The sequence below is a fragment of the Cuculus canorus genome, chromosome 3 (assembly GCF_017976375.1).
Source record: "Cuculus canorus isolate bCucCan1 chromosome 3, bCucCan1.pri, whole genome shotgun sequence".
Lineage (NCBI taxonomy): Eukaryota > Metazoa > Chordata > Aves > Cuculiformes > Cuculidae > Cuculus > Cuculus canorus.
Genome location: NC_071403.1, coordinates 79775281 through 79790268, shown reverse-complemented (window position 1 = coordinate 79790268; position 14988 = coordinate 79775281). Strand labels below are relative to the sequence as shown.

The following is a 14988-nucleotide window of genomic DNA, read 5'->3' as shown; positions in this document are numbered from 1 at the left end:
ACTCTGCAAATGGTCAGATGGTCCTAGTCCTGCTACTTCATCCACTGCTGGTTTATTCACTATCATGTTTCCTATTGCATCTTCCCAACCATTTTAAAATTACTTCCCGTAGGAAGCCATCCATGCCTGCTAAGGATCAGCCCAAATCCATTTTTCCTGTGTGCAATGTGTAACCATCCTCCCCAATCTCATTCTGCTTTCTGCCTCTGGCTAAATCCTGCTGTCTCATGTGATGTTTTAGCAGGAATCACTGAGATAATCACGGCCACATGGACATTAGTTGTTTTCTTCCAAAAACCACCCCTGAACTCTGCAGTCATGCAATGAGTACAGAGAATCCAAAAAAACACAGAGAAGTTCAGGAAAAGAATTGCAACGATCTAGAAAAATATACAAAACCTGAATTCTTCAAATCAGTACAAAAGCTCTGTTTGGATTTCAGTTAAAGCAGAAAACATTCCTGATTTCATCCACCTCACAGCAATCCACCGAATAAGCGGAGGCTGTACAGCTCCTTAATTAACCTGTGCTGTTAGGCAGAAGTTGAATCCCTTTCTTTTTATTTCTTATTATTGACTCAATTTTTACTCATTTGGCAATCTGGAGACTGTTTTTCCAGTTACCAATAATTCATAGGTAGAACTAGCTTTTTGCATTTAAATCCTTTTGATTTCTAAACCCCAACACCCGTAAAGATATCCTTTGACAGCATAAATAATCCAAGCCATTTGCTCAAGTCTTATAGTTTTGCAGCTACTATGAAATTTGGGGAACTTTGGTATCTCAAAGTGGCATTGAAAACTTTCGACAAGAGGGATCCAGAGGTGCCTCACATTGACGTTATCCCTCTGTTACCAGTTAAACTGGTTATACCTGTTAATTTCAAGGAGAGATTATCCAGCTGCTTAAAGGCTGTGTTCCCTATGCCCACAGAATCCAGGAGCCAGATTTATCATCCCAAACTTCCTTCACATCCACCTGCAGAAGAACCAGTCTCAAGACAAAATGTAGGGGCCAAGGGAGAAGTGAGGGAAGTTCATCCCCACCTGTGGACATACAGAATTACTACCCGCCATTACAGACCTAAGATGTTCACTAATCCCAACACACAGCCACACCTGCATGGATAAAAAAAAAACCTGGAAGAAGCCACTTAAAAACATACACTTTCATTTTATCTGTTTTGTAAAATAGAAGTGCGGTTCTGCAACTGTCGTGGACAAGAGTACTTCTGCAGTGGTGTGCCAAGAAAATCACTGTGTTGGTTTCTGAGTTTGTACCTCTTCTGGAAAACTTTTATTGCAAACAGATCAGATTTGTAAGAAACTGCGTTTTCTTTTCATTTACCTGACTAGTAAATGTCACAAAGATTGCCAAAAAGTCAAAATGATCTCACTAGCTGAGATGCACAGCTAGTTCCACAGAACCTGTGCAAATGTAGCAGACAATTTTATTAAGTTCTACTTGACAAAGAGGGTATTTTTAATTTATTGTTCAGAATCTGGATGTGCGCATGTTCACGTACTGCTAGCACCCAGAGAAACAGTCAAAACTGGCACCTGTCATTGGTTCAGAGAGTATTCAAGCATGAAACAGTTGGCATACTACAAGTATCAAATTAAATTAAAAGAAAGATTAAACTAAAGCCTTAAATAAGCAAGTATTATAGGACTGTTAGACTTCTAGGTCTGCTACAGGTATATAAGTATTTCCAAAGAATAACATAAAGGTCCAGTGTCCAATAGAGAAGTTTGGCAATATTTCAATAGAATCTCTTTTCTAATCTCCTCTTATACATAAATCCTGTTGCAGCCACACCTGCTCCTTTTAGTCTTCTCACCTTTCTAAAGTTGGGCAAGTCTTGAGCAGCCTGTCAGCCAGCCTCCTTTTCTCAATCAGCAGTCAGTCAGATGTTTTTTCTGTAACCTGATGTGTAGGCAGAAACATGGACAATGAAATTGTAGGACTCATGTTTTGTCCTGATGCTAGTTCTGAGCAGGAAAACAGAAGTCTACTTGAATGGATACACTACAAAAACTTTGGGGCTTATTTATTCATTTATTTAAAAGATCAAATCTTTCACTGACGCAAGAGAGGCTGACAGGCCAATAATTAAATCTAACAACAGTAAATTAATTCCCTCCATGAATATACACTGTAAGCAGAACTGTACACTTGATTCCTCCTTCCCCCCACCTTTTTTTCCTTTATATATTTTATATTTCAGATTGTTTGCTATTTTAATTTCAACAACATACGTAATTTCCAAATATAAATAATTTTGTTCAATGCCCTGGTACACTGGGAAGTGTCTCAGGAATGTGTTCTGTTTTAAACCCAGTAAACCTAGTTTCAAGTCTCTCATTTGCCCTTCAACTACTCTTTCCTTTTTCTCTGCACTTGAAGATCTAACAATGTAGTAACAATATTTTTTCCAATACCCGAGCATAAGCACTTAAATTCTTGCTCTAATTATTAACTGGCATTCAGAGATTACTTCAAAACCCAAGATTCCGCATAATATCCATCTTTTCAGCCACTCTACCTCAATAAAACTGTGCTCACATCAATTTTTCTTGACAGAGTTCTATTGCAGTGAAGAGAATTCTATAAGAACTCAAGGCCAGCAAACGTAATTAAAGTATAAATACTGAAGCTTTGCCAACACATAATGGGTGAAGATATCAGTCAAACTGAAACCACTGGATCAATTAGGCAAAGGCACATGCCCTACTTTCACTAATACTTTTGAGTACATTTAAAATAAAAAAAGAAAAGCTATTTTGATGATTAAGACAAGCTTTAGTTATTTTATCCATTGCTCTAACCTTCAGAAGCTCAACATGTTATACATGTATACAAGGAAAATTACTTTTAATTATCTCTGCTTCATTTAAAAAAATCAAAACAGTATTTCAATACAGAACTCTCAAACACCAATAGGAAGAAAATACTAAATACTTTGAACAGTCTTAACATTTTTATGGCTTTTGAGAAACCAGAGCTCTCAAATTTTATGGGCAGATGCAAAACTCATCACCTTGAAAGGCAGTATCAAGAGCTAACTCCAAGACCTTCCATAACTGAGACAATTAAGCAAGAAATGTTACTTTTTCTGGGTCTCTTGAGTTACATTAAACTCACCTCAACCCAATGCTTTCCTACTACACCTAAATCAGGATAGACATTTTTACATTCATATAAAACCAATAAATTGGTTTTTTGGTTGCGCAATAAGTTGCGAGGCAGATGGAAGCTGATAGATTACTGAGAGGCAGTTAACAGGATACAACACAAAAATGGCTAGGAATGATGCAAAATCTTGTTTACCACAGGAGAGAATAACAATAAGTGTGCTGGAAAGTGCCAGACTGCAGATCACCCTTTATTCTAGTGTTATGTTAATAAACAGAAGAGAACAGGTGAGAACTACTGCTGATGCCTCACTGCTCTTTCTTTGCAACTGTATTTCCTCTTTCTCACAAGCCCTTTTTCATAAGGGCTAAGGCCTCTATGACAGAAGTCCTTCTTACGAAAAACAAGCAACTTAGAACTTGTAATGATCTGATTGTGTCACCTCTATCTCTTGCAATTCTCCTTCCTTTCAGGGGGAAACAATTAATTATTACTATTTTATGGTCCTCCACACCCAGTTTTGTAGGACATCTTACAGCAATCTGTCTTCCCTCTGCACATCTATTGAAGAGGCCTCTTGTCGAGCTGACATTCCAATGAAGGCTGGATGTAATCTCCAGATTCCACCAGCAGTTTGTCTCTTAATGAGAATAGGCTGGCAGTTCCCATTTTTTTTTTTTTTTTGACTGCTTTGTCATAAATGCCTCAATTCTTCTCCTCTCCAGATTTCAGAGCTGCTGCCAGGTGGTTGGGTAGCATCACTAATGTACAGCCAAAAATAAGTAAGTCAAAAATAAATAGTAGAAATTTGAGCAATTGTTTCTCCATCCTTCATTAGTCAGTAGCAGCAGTAACTGATACAGACTCGTCAGTGTTCCACAATACAGACTTTCAACAAACCCTAAGTTTTATCAATAAAGCGCAGTTCAGTTACTTTGTTGACAAAAGCATGTTAGAGTTCCTGTTTCTCTCCACTAACCACAGTGGAGTCAGATGCAAGCGGAACTTTGTTACTTCCAGCAAAAACAGAATCAAAAGCAGCTTCCTGCTCCTCTAAAGTCACAGCGGCAGTGGATCCTCTGACAGATGTGCTGGTAAAGGCTGGCTGTTGCTTTGTAATCCTTTCCAGGTCCACAGTTTTCCTACCTCTTCTTTTGCCCAGGATTTTGATGTAATTAGCTGGCACAAGTCCTTTCGTTTGGCCATCATAACTAGCCAAAAGCCAACCACGGATTTTGGGTTGCTGTTCTGAAAAAGAAAATGCAAATGCAGTAAGTTACAAAACGATTTGAAATATATCGCAATTAAGGCATAAATACACCAGAAGGCAGATGACACAACAGCTCATCACACAGAGAAAATAATTCTGATAAAAGGCAAACACAAATTACTTCATAAGAGAAATGATGAGGATTTACACCGATGAGGGGAGCTGAAAAGTACCACGATGTGCAAGTTGTTCTGAAATTGATGACACCACCATACTGCAAATGCCTAGGGATCTTTACAGTTGTGCAGTATATATGAAGGAAAGATAACCACAATGGTAACCACAAAGCAATGCCTGAGTAAGTTTGGCCTGTATCTCCCATATCTCAGGGAAATTGAACAAAAGTACTCAAGAAGTTTTATTACTATGCAAGCAACCTATGGCGGGGAAAAAAAAAATCAGTGTGGATGAGGAGTTTGGTCAAATAAGGTGGTTTGGCTTTTTTTTGTTTTCATTTGCAGACTCTAACAATAAGAATTATTTCACATGTGATTAGAAAATAAATACAAAATTAAAAGTTTACCTTTGGGTGCTAATTTTAGGATGTCACCAGCACGGAAAGAAATTTCTTCTTCTGAGAGAGCACTGAAATCATATTCTGCTCTTCCAACTACATGATCATCTTCTCCACTTGCCCAGTTACTAGATACTGTTGCCAAAATCAAATTAAATGATTACTTGCTTTGAGTTACTAAGTGCTGGGCTTTTAAAAGGAAAACCAAGAAAACACTTTAACTTCCTTACTAAAACTTTTCCAACAGAAAACTGACAGGAGTATCAAACAATGCATGACTTGATGAATTAATCCAACTGATACTTCCCTCAGCCCCACCCCAACTGCCATATCTAATAGAAAGGGAACGGAAATAGAAAGGCACTATGAATTTGGAATCACATAAAGCTTACCATGAAACTGCATCCTACCTCAACAACAGGCTACTTAAACAAGCTGTTAGTTGTATCAAATGCCTAATTCAGTATTGTACCCCAGTATCTATTACCTCCTGTTACTGTACTGTAAGGTTAATCACTATACATGTGATAACAAAATGCTGCAGTTCACTTATGCTGCAGAGCATCTTTACCTGCTTCTTCGTCACTGTATGTGGAAAGTAGTTTCCAAATCAGATAGGGACCTCCCATTATAACAGCAAAGAACAAGAAAATGGGCCATGATTTTGCAGAGTTAGCCATCTTGTCTTCAAGGCCAGCGCGAGCCACTGTTCCCTCACTTTCAGCCCACAAATCTTCATTCTCAGAGCTCTGTCGCAGGCCTAGTAATTGTTGCAGACGTTGGTAGAGATATCTTATAGTTCTCACTAAAGCAAAAGCTGAAAACACCTTTGTGAAATGTACTTTGAGGCGGGAGAAGTGATTGGCTACATCCAACACAGCTCTGAAACTGTTGTACACAGCTGAAAAGGTAGCATCCATCATCATGCTAACTGAGGCAAATGCATGCACAATACTTTCAATGGACTGAAATGCACCTCTGCTGCTCTCTTCAGCCTGCTGAACAAACCTGCTGGGAGGAATATCATCAATACGGAAGCGGTTATAACCCAAACCACCATAAGCACCATATCCGTAACTGTAAGGACTATAGCTTCCATAAAAAGAGGTTCCATATGAACCATAGCCTGGAGAAAAAGAACTGCTATACGCTGGCCTGAAAGTACTCAGGCTACTGCTTCCTGTTTGCTGTGATGGTCTTGGCAAAATAGGCGGAGGTATTCGTGCAACTGTGGGTTGTCCAGGTCTGGTCAGCAGGTTGTCACCCAAGTCAGCAGACCTAAACAAATTCAGATAAGCAAGATCAGCACTCAAAATAAGTTGATATTTTAATTTCCCTAGACCTTTTGGCTAACTACATAAAAAAGACAGTATGTTACAGTAGTGCCAGGAAAGGGAACTTGGTAGCTGAATGCTCAGTACATTGCACAATATTTGTGGGAAGTAAAAATTCCAGACAGGAAATACAGGTCTTTCAGGGGAAAGAAATGTGATGAGATATTTAGTGTAAAGATGGAACCATTGCATATCTGAAAGGTACACATGGAAAAACTTTGTCTATTTATTATTTACTATAAAAGCATGAAGTGTTACATGTAGATCCACCAAATCTCATGCCATAACACCTAGGTAATCTTTCTGCACACAAGCACCTCTCATATGTACCACCAAGAATACTTATGGACTTTGCACTTTGAAAGATTTGTTTCCAATACTGGTTCTGAACTCTTCTATACAATGAGCCAGTGGTACAGTGGGAACAAAGTCTGAGAGCTACTTTGAATCCACTCTTAGAGAACAAGATGCTGTGACCTAACTGAGAATCAAAGTAATTATGCAACAACTTATGCAAGGGCTTTGGGTCCCCCAACTTACTGCTCTACCCAAACTAATTACCTTTACATAGCATTTCAAGGGATTGAATCTATTACTGTTAATTGTTGGCAGAAACAGGTATTATGAGTCAGTTATTCGTTTTCAATTTGGTAAACTTTTACTCCTTTGTATGCCTGTAAGTTTAAGTAATTTCATCTATGCTCTTTGTAATAAGATTCTGCAAGTACTAGACTGGTATTTGAATTCTGCCAAGCAGCTGTTCAACTTTTGCTGTTTCATTTAAAAGCTAATCACATATTATCATCCTAAACATCAAAGATTTTGGTCATTTCCCATGCTTACTGCTCCATCCCATGACCTCACACTTCTGCAATCCATTAAATTAATAACATAAAAACAGAAGAAAAATCAAATTTGAGTTGCTAGGAGCTGCTTCTTTCTGCATTGCTTTCAATGTGAAGCATGTTTGCTATACTATTTCCGCATAAAGTAGGGAATAACTTCTATCATAACTTAGAGGTTTCCGCAGCAAAGAAAAATACTTATAACTTTAAATAATTTGTTTTTTCCATCACAGACTTTAACTCTTTTAGCAATTAAAAATAGAAGCAAAAAAAAAGTTATTATCACAGAAAAAAGAGGTACTGTAACTTAATAAGTTACACTACACTACTCTCCCTAATAGTAAACTTAGGACACTTCACTTTATAGCTGCTTCAAGCAATTTAAAATGAGCTAGATAACTCCACTAGAAAGAACTAATATCAAGTTTCTTGCTCAGCAAGCTTCAGCTTGCTGTGAATCAGCAAGGCTTCTGTTGAATGTTTAGTCTTGGACTAAACTTTTGCCCAGTTTCAGCTCACTGTAATTGCAATCGCTAGTACTAAATGGAAAAAAAAAGACTGATCTTCAACTGCCAAGCTTTCCTTCATGTCTGATAAAAAGGAAAGAGTTTACACTTTCTGTATAATATCCTCCTCTGTGAGCAGGTTGTATTTTCTGGAAAATTACAGAATCATAGAACGTTCTGAGTTGGAAGGGACCCACAAGGATCACCGAGTGCCACTCCTGTCTCTGCATAGGACAATGCCAAATTCACACCATGTAACTGGGTGCACTGTCCAAATCCTTCTGGAATATCGTCAGGCTTGGTGCCATTACTGCTTCCCGGGCGGGGCCCATTCCAGTGCTCCACCACCCTCTGAGTGAAGATCTTTTCCTAATATCCAACCTAAACCTCCCCTGGTGCATGTTCCTGGCATTCCCTCAGGTCCTATTATTGGTCACCAGGGAGAATCAGTGCCTGCTACTCCTTCCCTTGTGAGGAAGCAGTAGACTGCAGCAAGTCTCCTCTTCTCCAGGCTGAAGGGACCTAGTGACTTCAGCCTCTCCTCGTACGGCTTCTCCTCCAAACCCTTTACCAACTTTGCGACCTCTTCTTGTCACTCTCCAGTAGCTTTACATCCTTTTTATACTTTGGCACCCAAAACTACACCCAGTACTCAGATTCCCATGCGAACACACCCAAAACAAACACATGCATCTTTTCTGGTTCCTGAGAATACAACACACAGCTTCTCCACCCCTACAGAGGAATGCACGCTCACACAGCTATATAATCCCAAGAATGGACACCCATACTTTGTCCACTCTGGCAACATGTAAAGCTATACATTCACCACACAAAACATGCAGCTTTTCACAGACACAGGTAGGGTTTGAGGCCAGTACATTTTGGGAGCCTCTCCCTCCCTCTCCACACTGAGGAGGGGAATCCACCTGGGATCCACTACTTTTCCGAAGCCTTTCCCTCCTCTCTCTCCCTGCTGAGGAGGGGAATCCACCCAGGACCCAGTACTTTCCAGGAGCCTTTCCCTCCTTCCTTCCCTCTCTCTCCCCACTGATGAGGGGAATCCACTCACAACCTGGTACTTTTTGGGAGCCTCTCCTTCCTCCTCTTCCTCTCTCTCCACTGAGGAGGGGAATGCACTCAGAAACCAGTACTTTTTTCGAGCCTCTCCCTCCTTTTCTCTCTCTCTCCTTTTCTCTCTCCCTCAGCTCATCCCTCTCTGCACTGAGGAGGAGAATCCACTCGGGATCCAGTAGTTTTTGGGAGCCTCTCCTTCCTTCTTTCTCTCTCCCAACTGAGGAGGGGAATCCACTCAGGAGCCGGTACTTTTCAGGAACCCTTCCCTCTCTTTCCCTATAGAGGAGAACAATACACTCAGGACCCAGTACTTTTTCGGAAGCGTCTCCCTCCTTTTCTCTCTCTTTCTCTCTTCTCCACTTCATCCCTCTCCCCACTGAGGAGGAGAATCCACTCGAGACCCAGTAGTTTTCGGGAGCCTCTCCTTTCTTCCGCTCAGGACCCGGTACTTTTTTAGAGCCTCTCCCTCCTCTACCTCTCTCCCTACAAAAGAGGAGAATGCACTCAGGCCCCAGTACTGTTTGACAGCCTCTCCTTCCTTCTCTCCCTCTCTCCACTGAGGAGGGGAATCCACCCGGGACCCAGTACTTTTCAGAAGCTTCTTCCTCCTCTCTCTCCCTCCCTCTCTCCGCTGAGGAAGGGAATCCACTCAAGACTCGGTACTGTTCGAGAGCCTCTCGAGGCTGCACCCGGCCCCCCTCGCCTGGCCCACGGCCCCTCAGCAGGGCCGGGCGGGGGCAGCGGCTGCCGAGGGCGCCGCGGGCCAGGCCCGACCTTTGATCCCGCACTAGAGCGGCGCAGCCGAGGCTCGGCGTCCCGGAGGGAAGGAGAACGCCATCCCCACCCCAGGCAGGGCACGGCCAGACTCACTTGAAGGCGGCTGCGGTGCCCGGCAGCCGCCGGTTCTCCCAGGGCTTGGGAGGCGGCGGCTGCGACGCCATCTCCTCCCGCCCGCGCGCCGCGCCGGCCCGCGTGCCCCTCCACTCCCCGGCAGGCGCCGCGCGCGAGCGCCGAGCCATTCCCCGGCCGGCTCTCGGCCGAGACCCCGGCAGCTCATCGATGCGCTCTGCCTCTCCGCTGCGCGGGTCTGGCTCGGCCGCGCGGCTAGGGGGCGCGGCCCCGCGATGGCCGCGGGAGCGGGGCTGGTGCTTTGCTCTGCTCCGCCCCGGGGAGAGCGCGCCGGGCACAGCGCGGCCGGCCCGGGAGCCCTCGACACGGGAAGGACGCGGGACTGATGGGGCGGAGGCCGTAAAAGCGATCGGGGGGCTGGAGGACCTCCCCGGTGGAGAGAGTCGGGGTCTTACAGCCTGGAGGAGAGGAGACCCCGAGGGGACCTTATTGCGGCCTTCAGCACTTAAAGGGGCTTGTAAGAAAGACGAGGAAAGCTTTTTAGCAGGGCCTGTAGCCGTAGGACAGGGGGTGACGGTTTATAAACTAAAAGAGGAGAGATTTGGACTAGGCATCGGGAAGAAATTCTTTTCGCTGAGGGCGGTGAAACACTGGAAGAGACTGCTCAGAGAGGGGGTGGATGTCCCATCCCTGGAAACATTCTAGGTCAGGTTGGATGGGGCTCTGAGCAACCACATCGAATTGAAGATGTCTCTGCTCGCTGCAGGGGGGTTGGACGGGGCGGGCTTCATGGTCTCTTCCAGCCCAAACCATTAAGATTTTGCCCGGCCAGCGGCTCCCGGCTTCAGCTCTCCCCGCTGGAGCGCTCCTCTTTCCCCCCATTTCTCCGCTGAGGCGCTCCCCGGTGCTGCCGGTGCGAGGCTGCTCAGAGCGAGGGCCATGGGGCTCCCTCCTCTCCCCGGTGCGGCGGGGGAAGCAGTGGGGCTTGTGCCTCGCCCTTCTGCCCTGTCGGGAAAGGCGGAGGATGCTGGAAGAAACGGCTCCGTGGGGAGCGGTGCCCGCCCTCCTGGCGTTCATCCTGCCTCTGGCAGCGCGGAGGCCTTGGGAGCCGCTCAGTGGGTTTCTTTCCATTACCGTGGTGGTTGGTGTTTAACTCTCGTGAAGCTGAATCGAGCTAACAGTTACAAAAAAAAAAAAAAAAGTTTGTTTATTTATCTTTTTAAAAGCAAGTTTGAAGTTTTCTAGCTAGTCTTTGTTTTTTAAAGTTTACTGTAAAGAATCCAAATCCATGAGAAATTAAAGTAGTTGTATTAATAGTATAGATCTGACTTCTGATTTGAACAGAAGGCTGATGGATGAGTAGGTAGTTTGCCACGTATGCTGTTATCTCTTAAAATCCCTTCTTTGTATGTGCCTGGCAGTCTGGTACACTTGGGAGAGAGGAGTAAGGTACTTTTTTCTCAATTCTAATGGATTGAGGGCAGCCCTGAGGACAAGGACTTGGGGTGTTGGTGGATGAGAAACTCAACAGGAGCTAATGATGTGCTCTTGCAGGCCCGAAAGCCAACCGTATCCTGGACGGCATCAAAAGAATTGTGACCAGCAGGTCGAGGGAGGTGATTCTGACTCTCTACTTTGCTCGAGACTCACCTGGAGTACTGTGTTCAGTTCAGGAGTCCTCATTACAGGAAGGATGTGGATCTGCTAGAGTAAGCCCAGAGGAGGGCTGTGGAGGTGATCAGGGGGCTGGAGCACCTCCAATGCAAGGACAGGCTGAGAGAGTTGGGCTTGTTCAGCCTAGAGAAGAGAAGGCTCTGGGGAAACCTTATGGTAGCCTTCCAGTACTTAAAGGGGCCTACAGGAAAGCTGAGGAGGAGCTCTTTATCAGTGAGTGCAGGGACAGGACGAGGGGCAATGGTTTTAAGCTGAGAGAGGGGAGATTTAGGTTAGACCTTAGGCAGAAATTTTTTTCCTGTGAGGGTGGTGAGGCACTGGCACAGGTTGTCCAGAGAAGTCGTGGATGCCCCGTCCCTGGAGGTGTTCAAGGCCAGGTTAAATGAGGCTTTGAGCAGCCTGTTCCAGTGGAAGGTGTCCCTCCCCATGGCAGGGTGTTGAAAGGAGATCATCTTAAAGGTCCCTTCTGACCCAAACCATTCTATGATGCTATGAATAACTTTTCCCATGCTATGAAGGTTGTCTGTGGCTGAGATATTTCTGTGCAAGGTACTCGTGAGTAGGACAGGATGCAAGAGGTGTAACGGACTGTGGCTGGCATGGAAAATGCTGATATATCCTACCTCTACACCATCTCTCTCAGTACAAAAGCTGAGGGATGTCAAATGCTGTTTGCAGGACCTAAGCCCAAACCAAAATCAGATGGTTCATCTGAAAGTAGGCAGTGTGGAATTCCTTGCCAAAGGATGTAAAAGGAAAAGATTTTCAAAGAGACCCTAAAGAAGGATTGGGGGAAAGATCTGTTAAGGTTTAACAACAAGCAAACGATGCCAGGTCAAAGAAATCCCCCGAACCAAAATTAACTGGAGGCAGAGAGGGCTTGCAAGTGGTGTATGGCCTGCACACATATGTTTTCCTGTGGCATCTGTTTATTCTCACTTTGGGTGACAGTAGACTAATTGAATCTTTGGTCTGAACAGCTGTGATTATTCTTATATGCCTTCTATACTTTCCTAGATATCCAGTAAGCATGAGCACCTCACTGGGAATCTCTCTTTTAGCCAGAATCTTTTACAAAAAAAAGCGTTATGAGATCTGTCACAAAAAAGGCCGTCTGATATTTGAGAGGGGAAAGAAATTTCAGAAAACTGAAGGGGCTAGTGGATAGAAAAGTCCTTTGCCTTTAGGACTTTGTGTGACAAAAGGAGATGGCATCTGTGGTTTTTGCTGTTTGTTTTGGTTTTTTTTTTTCCCCTGTGAATTTAACAGATGGGTTCTTTAGTTGCTACAATTTTAGAAGGAATTTCCGTATTACGTTTGGCTTTATATATCTAAGCTCTACCTGCTTTCTCCTTTCAGTAAAGAATAACGTGTCACATCATGCACTTAATCAAAGATAACACTTGGGGCAAAAGCTCAGCATAATTTTGTCAGAACTCTTGACTTCAGGTTTTTCTTGAAAGTAGAGCAGCTTTTCCCAGAATCAGTGGTCTTTTTGGGTTTGTCATCCAGTTCTGTTGTGCATTTGGTTTAAGACAAAGAAGTATCCTAAACTTTCTGTAGAGGACAAAAAAAAAAAAAAAAATCCAGTGATTGTAAATATAGTATAGTTAAATGAGTCTTTTTATTGTTGAATTGTGTTTATTCTAAGCTTTTTTTTTAATTTTCTTTTTTTTAATTTTAGAATTATCCAGGATGTCTTCACTTACAGAAAAAGACAGTCCAGTTGTTCAGCTCTTAATGAACACCGGCACTTGCCCACGATGTATTTTGAGGTTCTGCTGTGTGGGATCACAGGTGATTTATAGACGTCCATACAAGGTTTGTTCTTTTGTATTCCTGATTACAATGTGTGAACATATGAATGTGGTGTTCTTTGCGCTTCCTTGGAGGAGAAGGTTGTGTGTTCTTTGTCTATTAGCTTGAGAGGGAAAAGGCTTTGCAAAATGCGTTATGAAAAAAGGCTGCTGCTACAATGTGCAATTTTGAAAAATTACAACAATCATAGAATGTGACAATTGTTATGGCTAAATGTTGTTTGACTGTGAAAGTGACTATGTATTCCATGAAACCACCAGAAAACAGGGCATATTAGGTTCTGGACAATGTGACTATCACCTTTGAAGCAGAGCAGCTTTGACTCTTCCCTCTGTTCTTTTTTTTTAATGTAATAACAATTAAAGGGGCTATGGGCAGTGCAGCTGGTGCAGAGGAGGCGCCACCTGTGCTGCAAATTTTTCCTTATACTTCTTTTTTGTTTCAGTAGAATTGGTAGAGGGACATAACTGAAGAATTGCAGAGCACAGGTTAAGGATAAATCTTCCTTTTGCAGTCAGTCAAACAGAGTGTAATTAGGCATCCCTTTTAGCCAACCTTAGTTCTGAAATTCAGCGTTCCTAAAATTTTTCCACAATCATTTTTGTTCTTGTACTTGATACTCCTCAGCTGAGTTTTGGCTATTTGCTTCTCCTACGTATTGCTTCTTTGAGGCCTCTCTTATTGTGTAGGCCAAATAAGCATCTCCATTTACCTTGTCAAATCCCTTGTCTTTATACTTGCATCTTCTGGTATCTGTCTTGATTGTTTCACCTTTGTTCAAGTTGAGACTCTCCAGAATTAATTTTTAATATCTTTCTTCGTTATCCTTTTCCATTTTCTATCGATCATTTAGTAAGTGTTAACTATGCCATTTTTATTCTTTACCTAGTCTTCCTCTGAGTTGCGTCAACACAATAACTGCTGTCTATGTCACTGAGGGCCTTTTAATGAGTATTTCTTTCTGAACTATGTCTTGCCTCTCTCTCTCATCCTTCCTAAAATTCAGAGACATGCAAGTAGTTCTCTGTCCTCACCAGCACTTCATTTAATATTTACAGGCTTCTCTCTTTATATGAAGTTCTTCCTCTATGTATTTAATTGCACCCTCACCTGTATTTGCTCTCATTTTCTTCTCTTACTATACTAGCCAATTCTCTTCTTAGTCACCGAGGCTAATGGAGTTAGAGGAATTACAATCTAACATTATCTAAATGACAAAAAGGCAATAAATACCTGTTTTCATTCAGTAGCGATGAGGCCAAAGATAAATGCATTTCTGCAAGTCAGATCTGTGAAATGTTTTCACTATTCTTGGATGATAAAAAACTCTGTTCAGCAAAATTCAATTTGTCTGGATAAGATTTTGAGAGAAATACGGCTTGGAGCTTTTTAGCTGTGTAGAAGTCATTTGGTATAAATTCCAAGTTGTTGATTACATATGCTAAGGTTAGACTGGAATGGTTAGTACTACCTTTTAGAATTGAGTTTGTAAGTGCTTGCTATAGCATTGAAGAAGAGGGGGGAAAAAACCCAATAATTCCTCTGTTTGCATAAGGATTTGATGAAGGATTTAAAAGAATTTCTGAAAAATAATGAAGAAAAAGAAGTTACAATTTGTTTTGATGAAGTTGATCCACCTTGTAAGAGAATCAGACTTGAACACACAGAAGAAGGGCGTGATGATCTGAACCACAATGGAGCACTTCAGCAGATTCCATCGGCTAATGATGACGATACTGCAATGAAGAACTCAATTGTGAAGATTTGCAATGTGTGTTTGGGAATTCTTCAGGAGTTCTGCGAGGCTGATTTTGTTAAAAAGGTAAGTAACCAGTTCTTAATCTTTACGTGTAGTTTTACTGGAGTTGGGGCCTACAGTATAGAGCTGGTGATTAAAAATGACATGCAGTTAAACAACTGAGATACCAGAAAACAAACCAAAAGATTTACCTGTTTTGAATATTTG

At 42.6% G+C, this 14988-nt stretch overlaps 2 protein-coding genes across 8 annotated transcripts in view; one reads left to right on the top strand and one right to left on the bottom strand.

Moving 5' to 3' along the window:
- Window positions 1–744: 744 nt before the first annotated feature.
- PEX13 (peroxisomal biogenesis factor 13) lies at window positions 745–9697 on the bottom strand. The gene is made up of 4 exons (XM_054063530.1): window positions 9552–9697; window positions 5491–6197; window positions 4929–5054; window positions 745–4383 (listed from the first exon to the last, which is right to left on the bottom strand). Exons 1-4 carry the CDS (start codon window positions 9620–9622, stop codon window positions 4088–4090), a joined length of 1200 nt encoding a protein of 399 aa, XP_053919505.1. The 5' UTR covers window positions 9623–9697; the 3' UTR covers window positions 745–4087.
- A 109-nt stretch (window positions 9698–9806) lies between these two features.
- PUS10 (pseudouridine synthase 10) overlaps window positions 9807–14988 on the top strand; it is a 34992-nt gene continuing 29810 nt past the window's right edge. Inside the window, exons 1-4 of one of the 7 annotated variants that reach the window (XM_054063519.1) lie at window positions 9807–10047; window positions 11085–11264; window positions 12889–13025; window positions 14578–14844. In XM_054063519.1, coding sequence (XP_053919494.1) covers window positions 12900–13025; window positions 14578–14844 — 393 coding nt within the window. In that variant the 5' untranslated portion in view covers window positions 9807–10047; window positions 11085–11264; window positions 12889–12899. Of the gene's footprint in view, window positions 10236–10504; window positions 11265–12888; window positions 13026–14577; window positions 14845–14988 lie in introns of those variants that run through there. The other 6 variants (XM_054063520.1, XM_054063523.1, XM_054063526.1 and 3 more) reach the window with 6 other exon arrangements.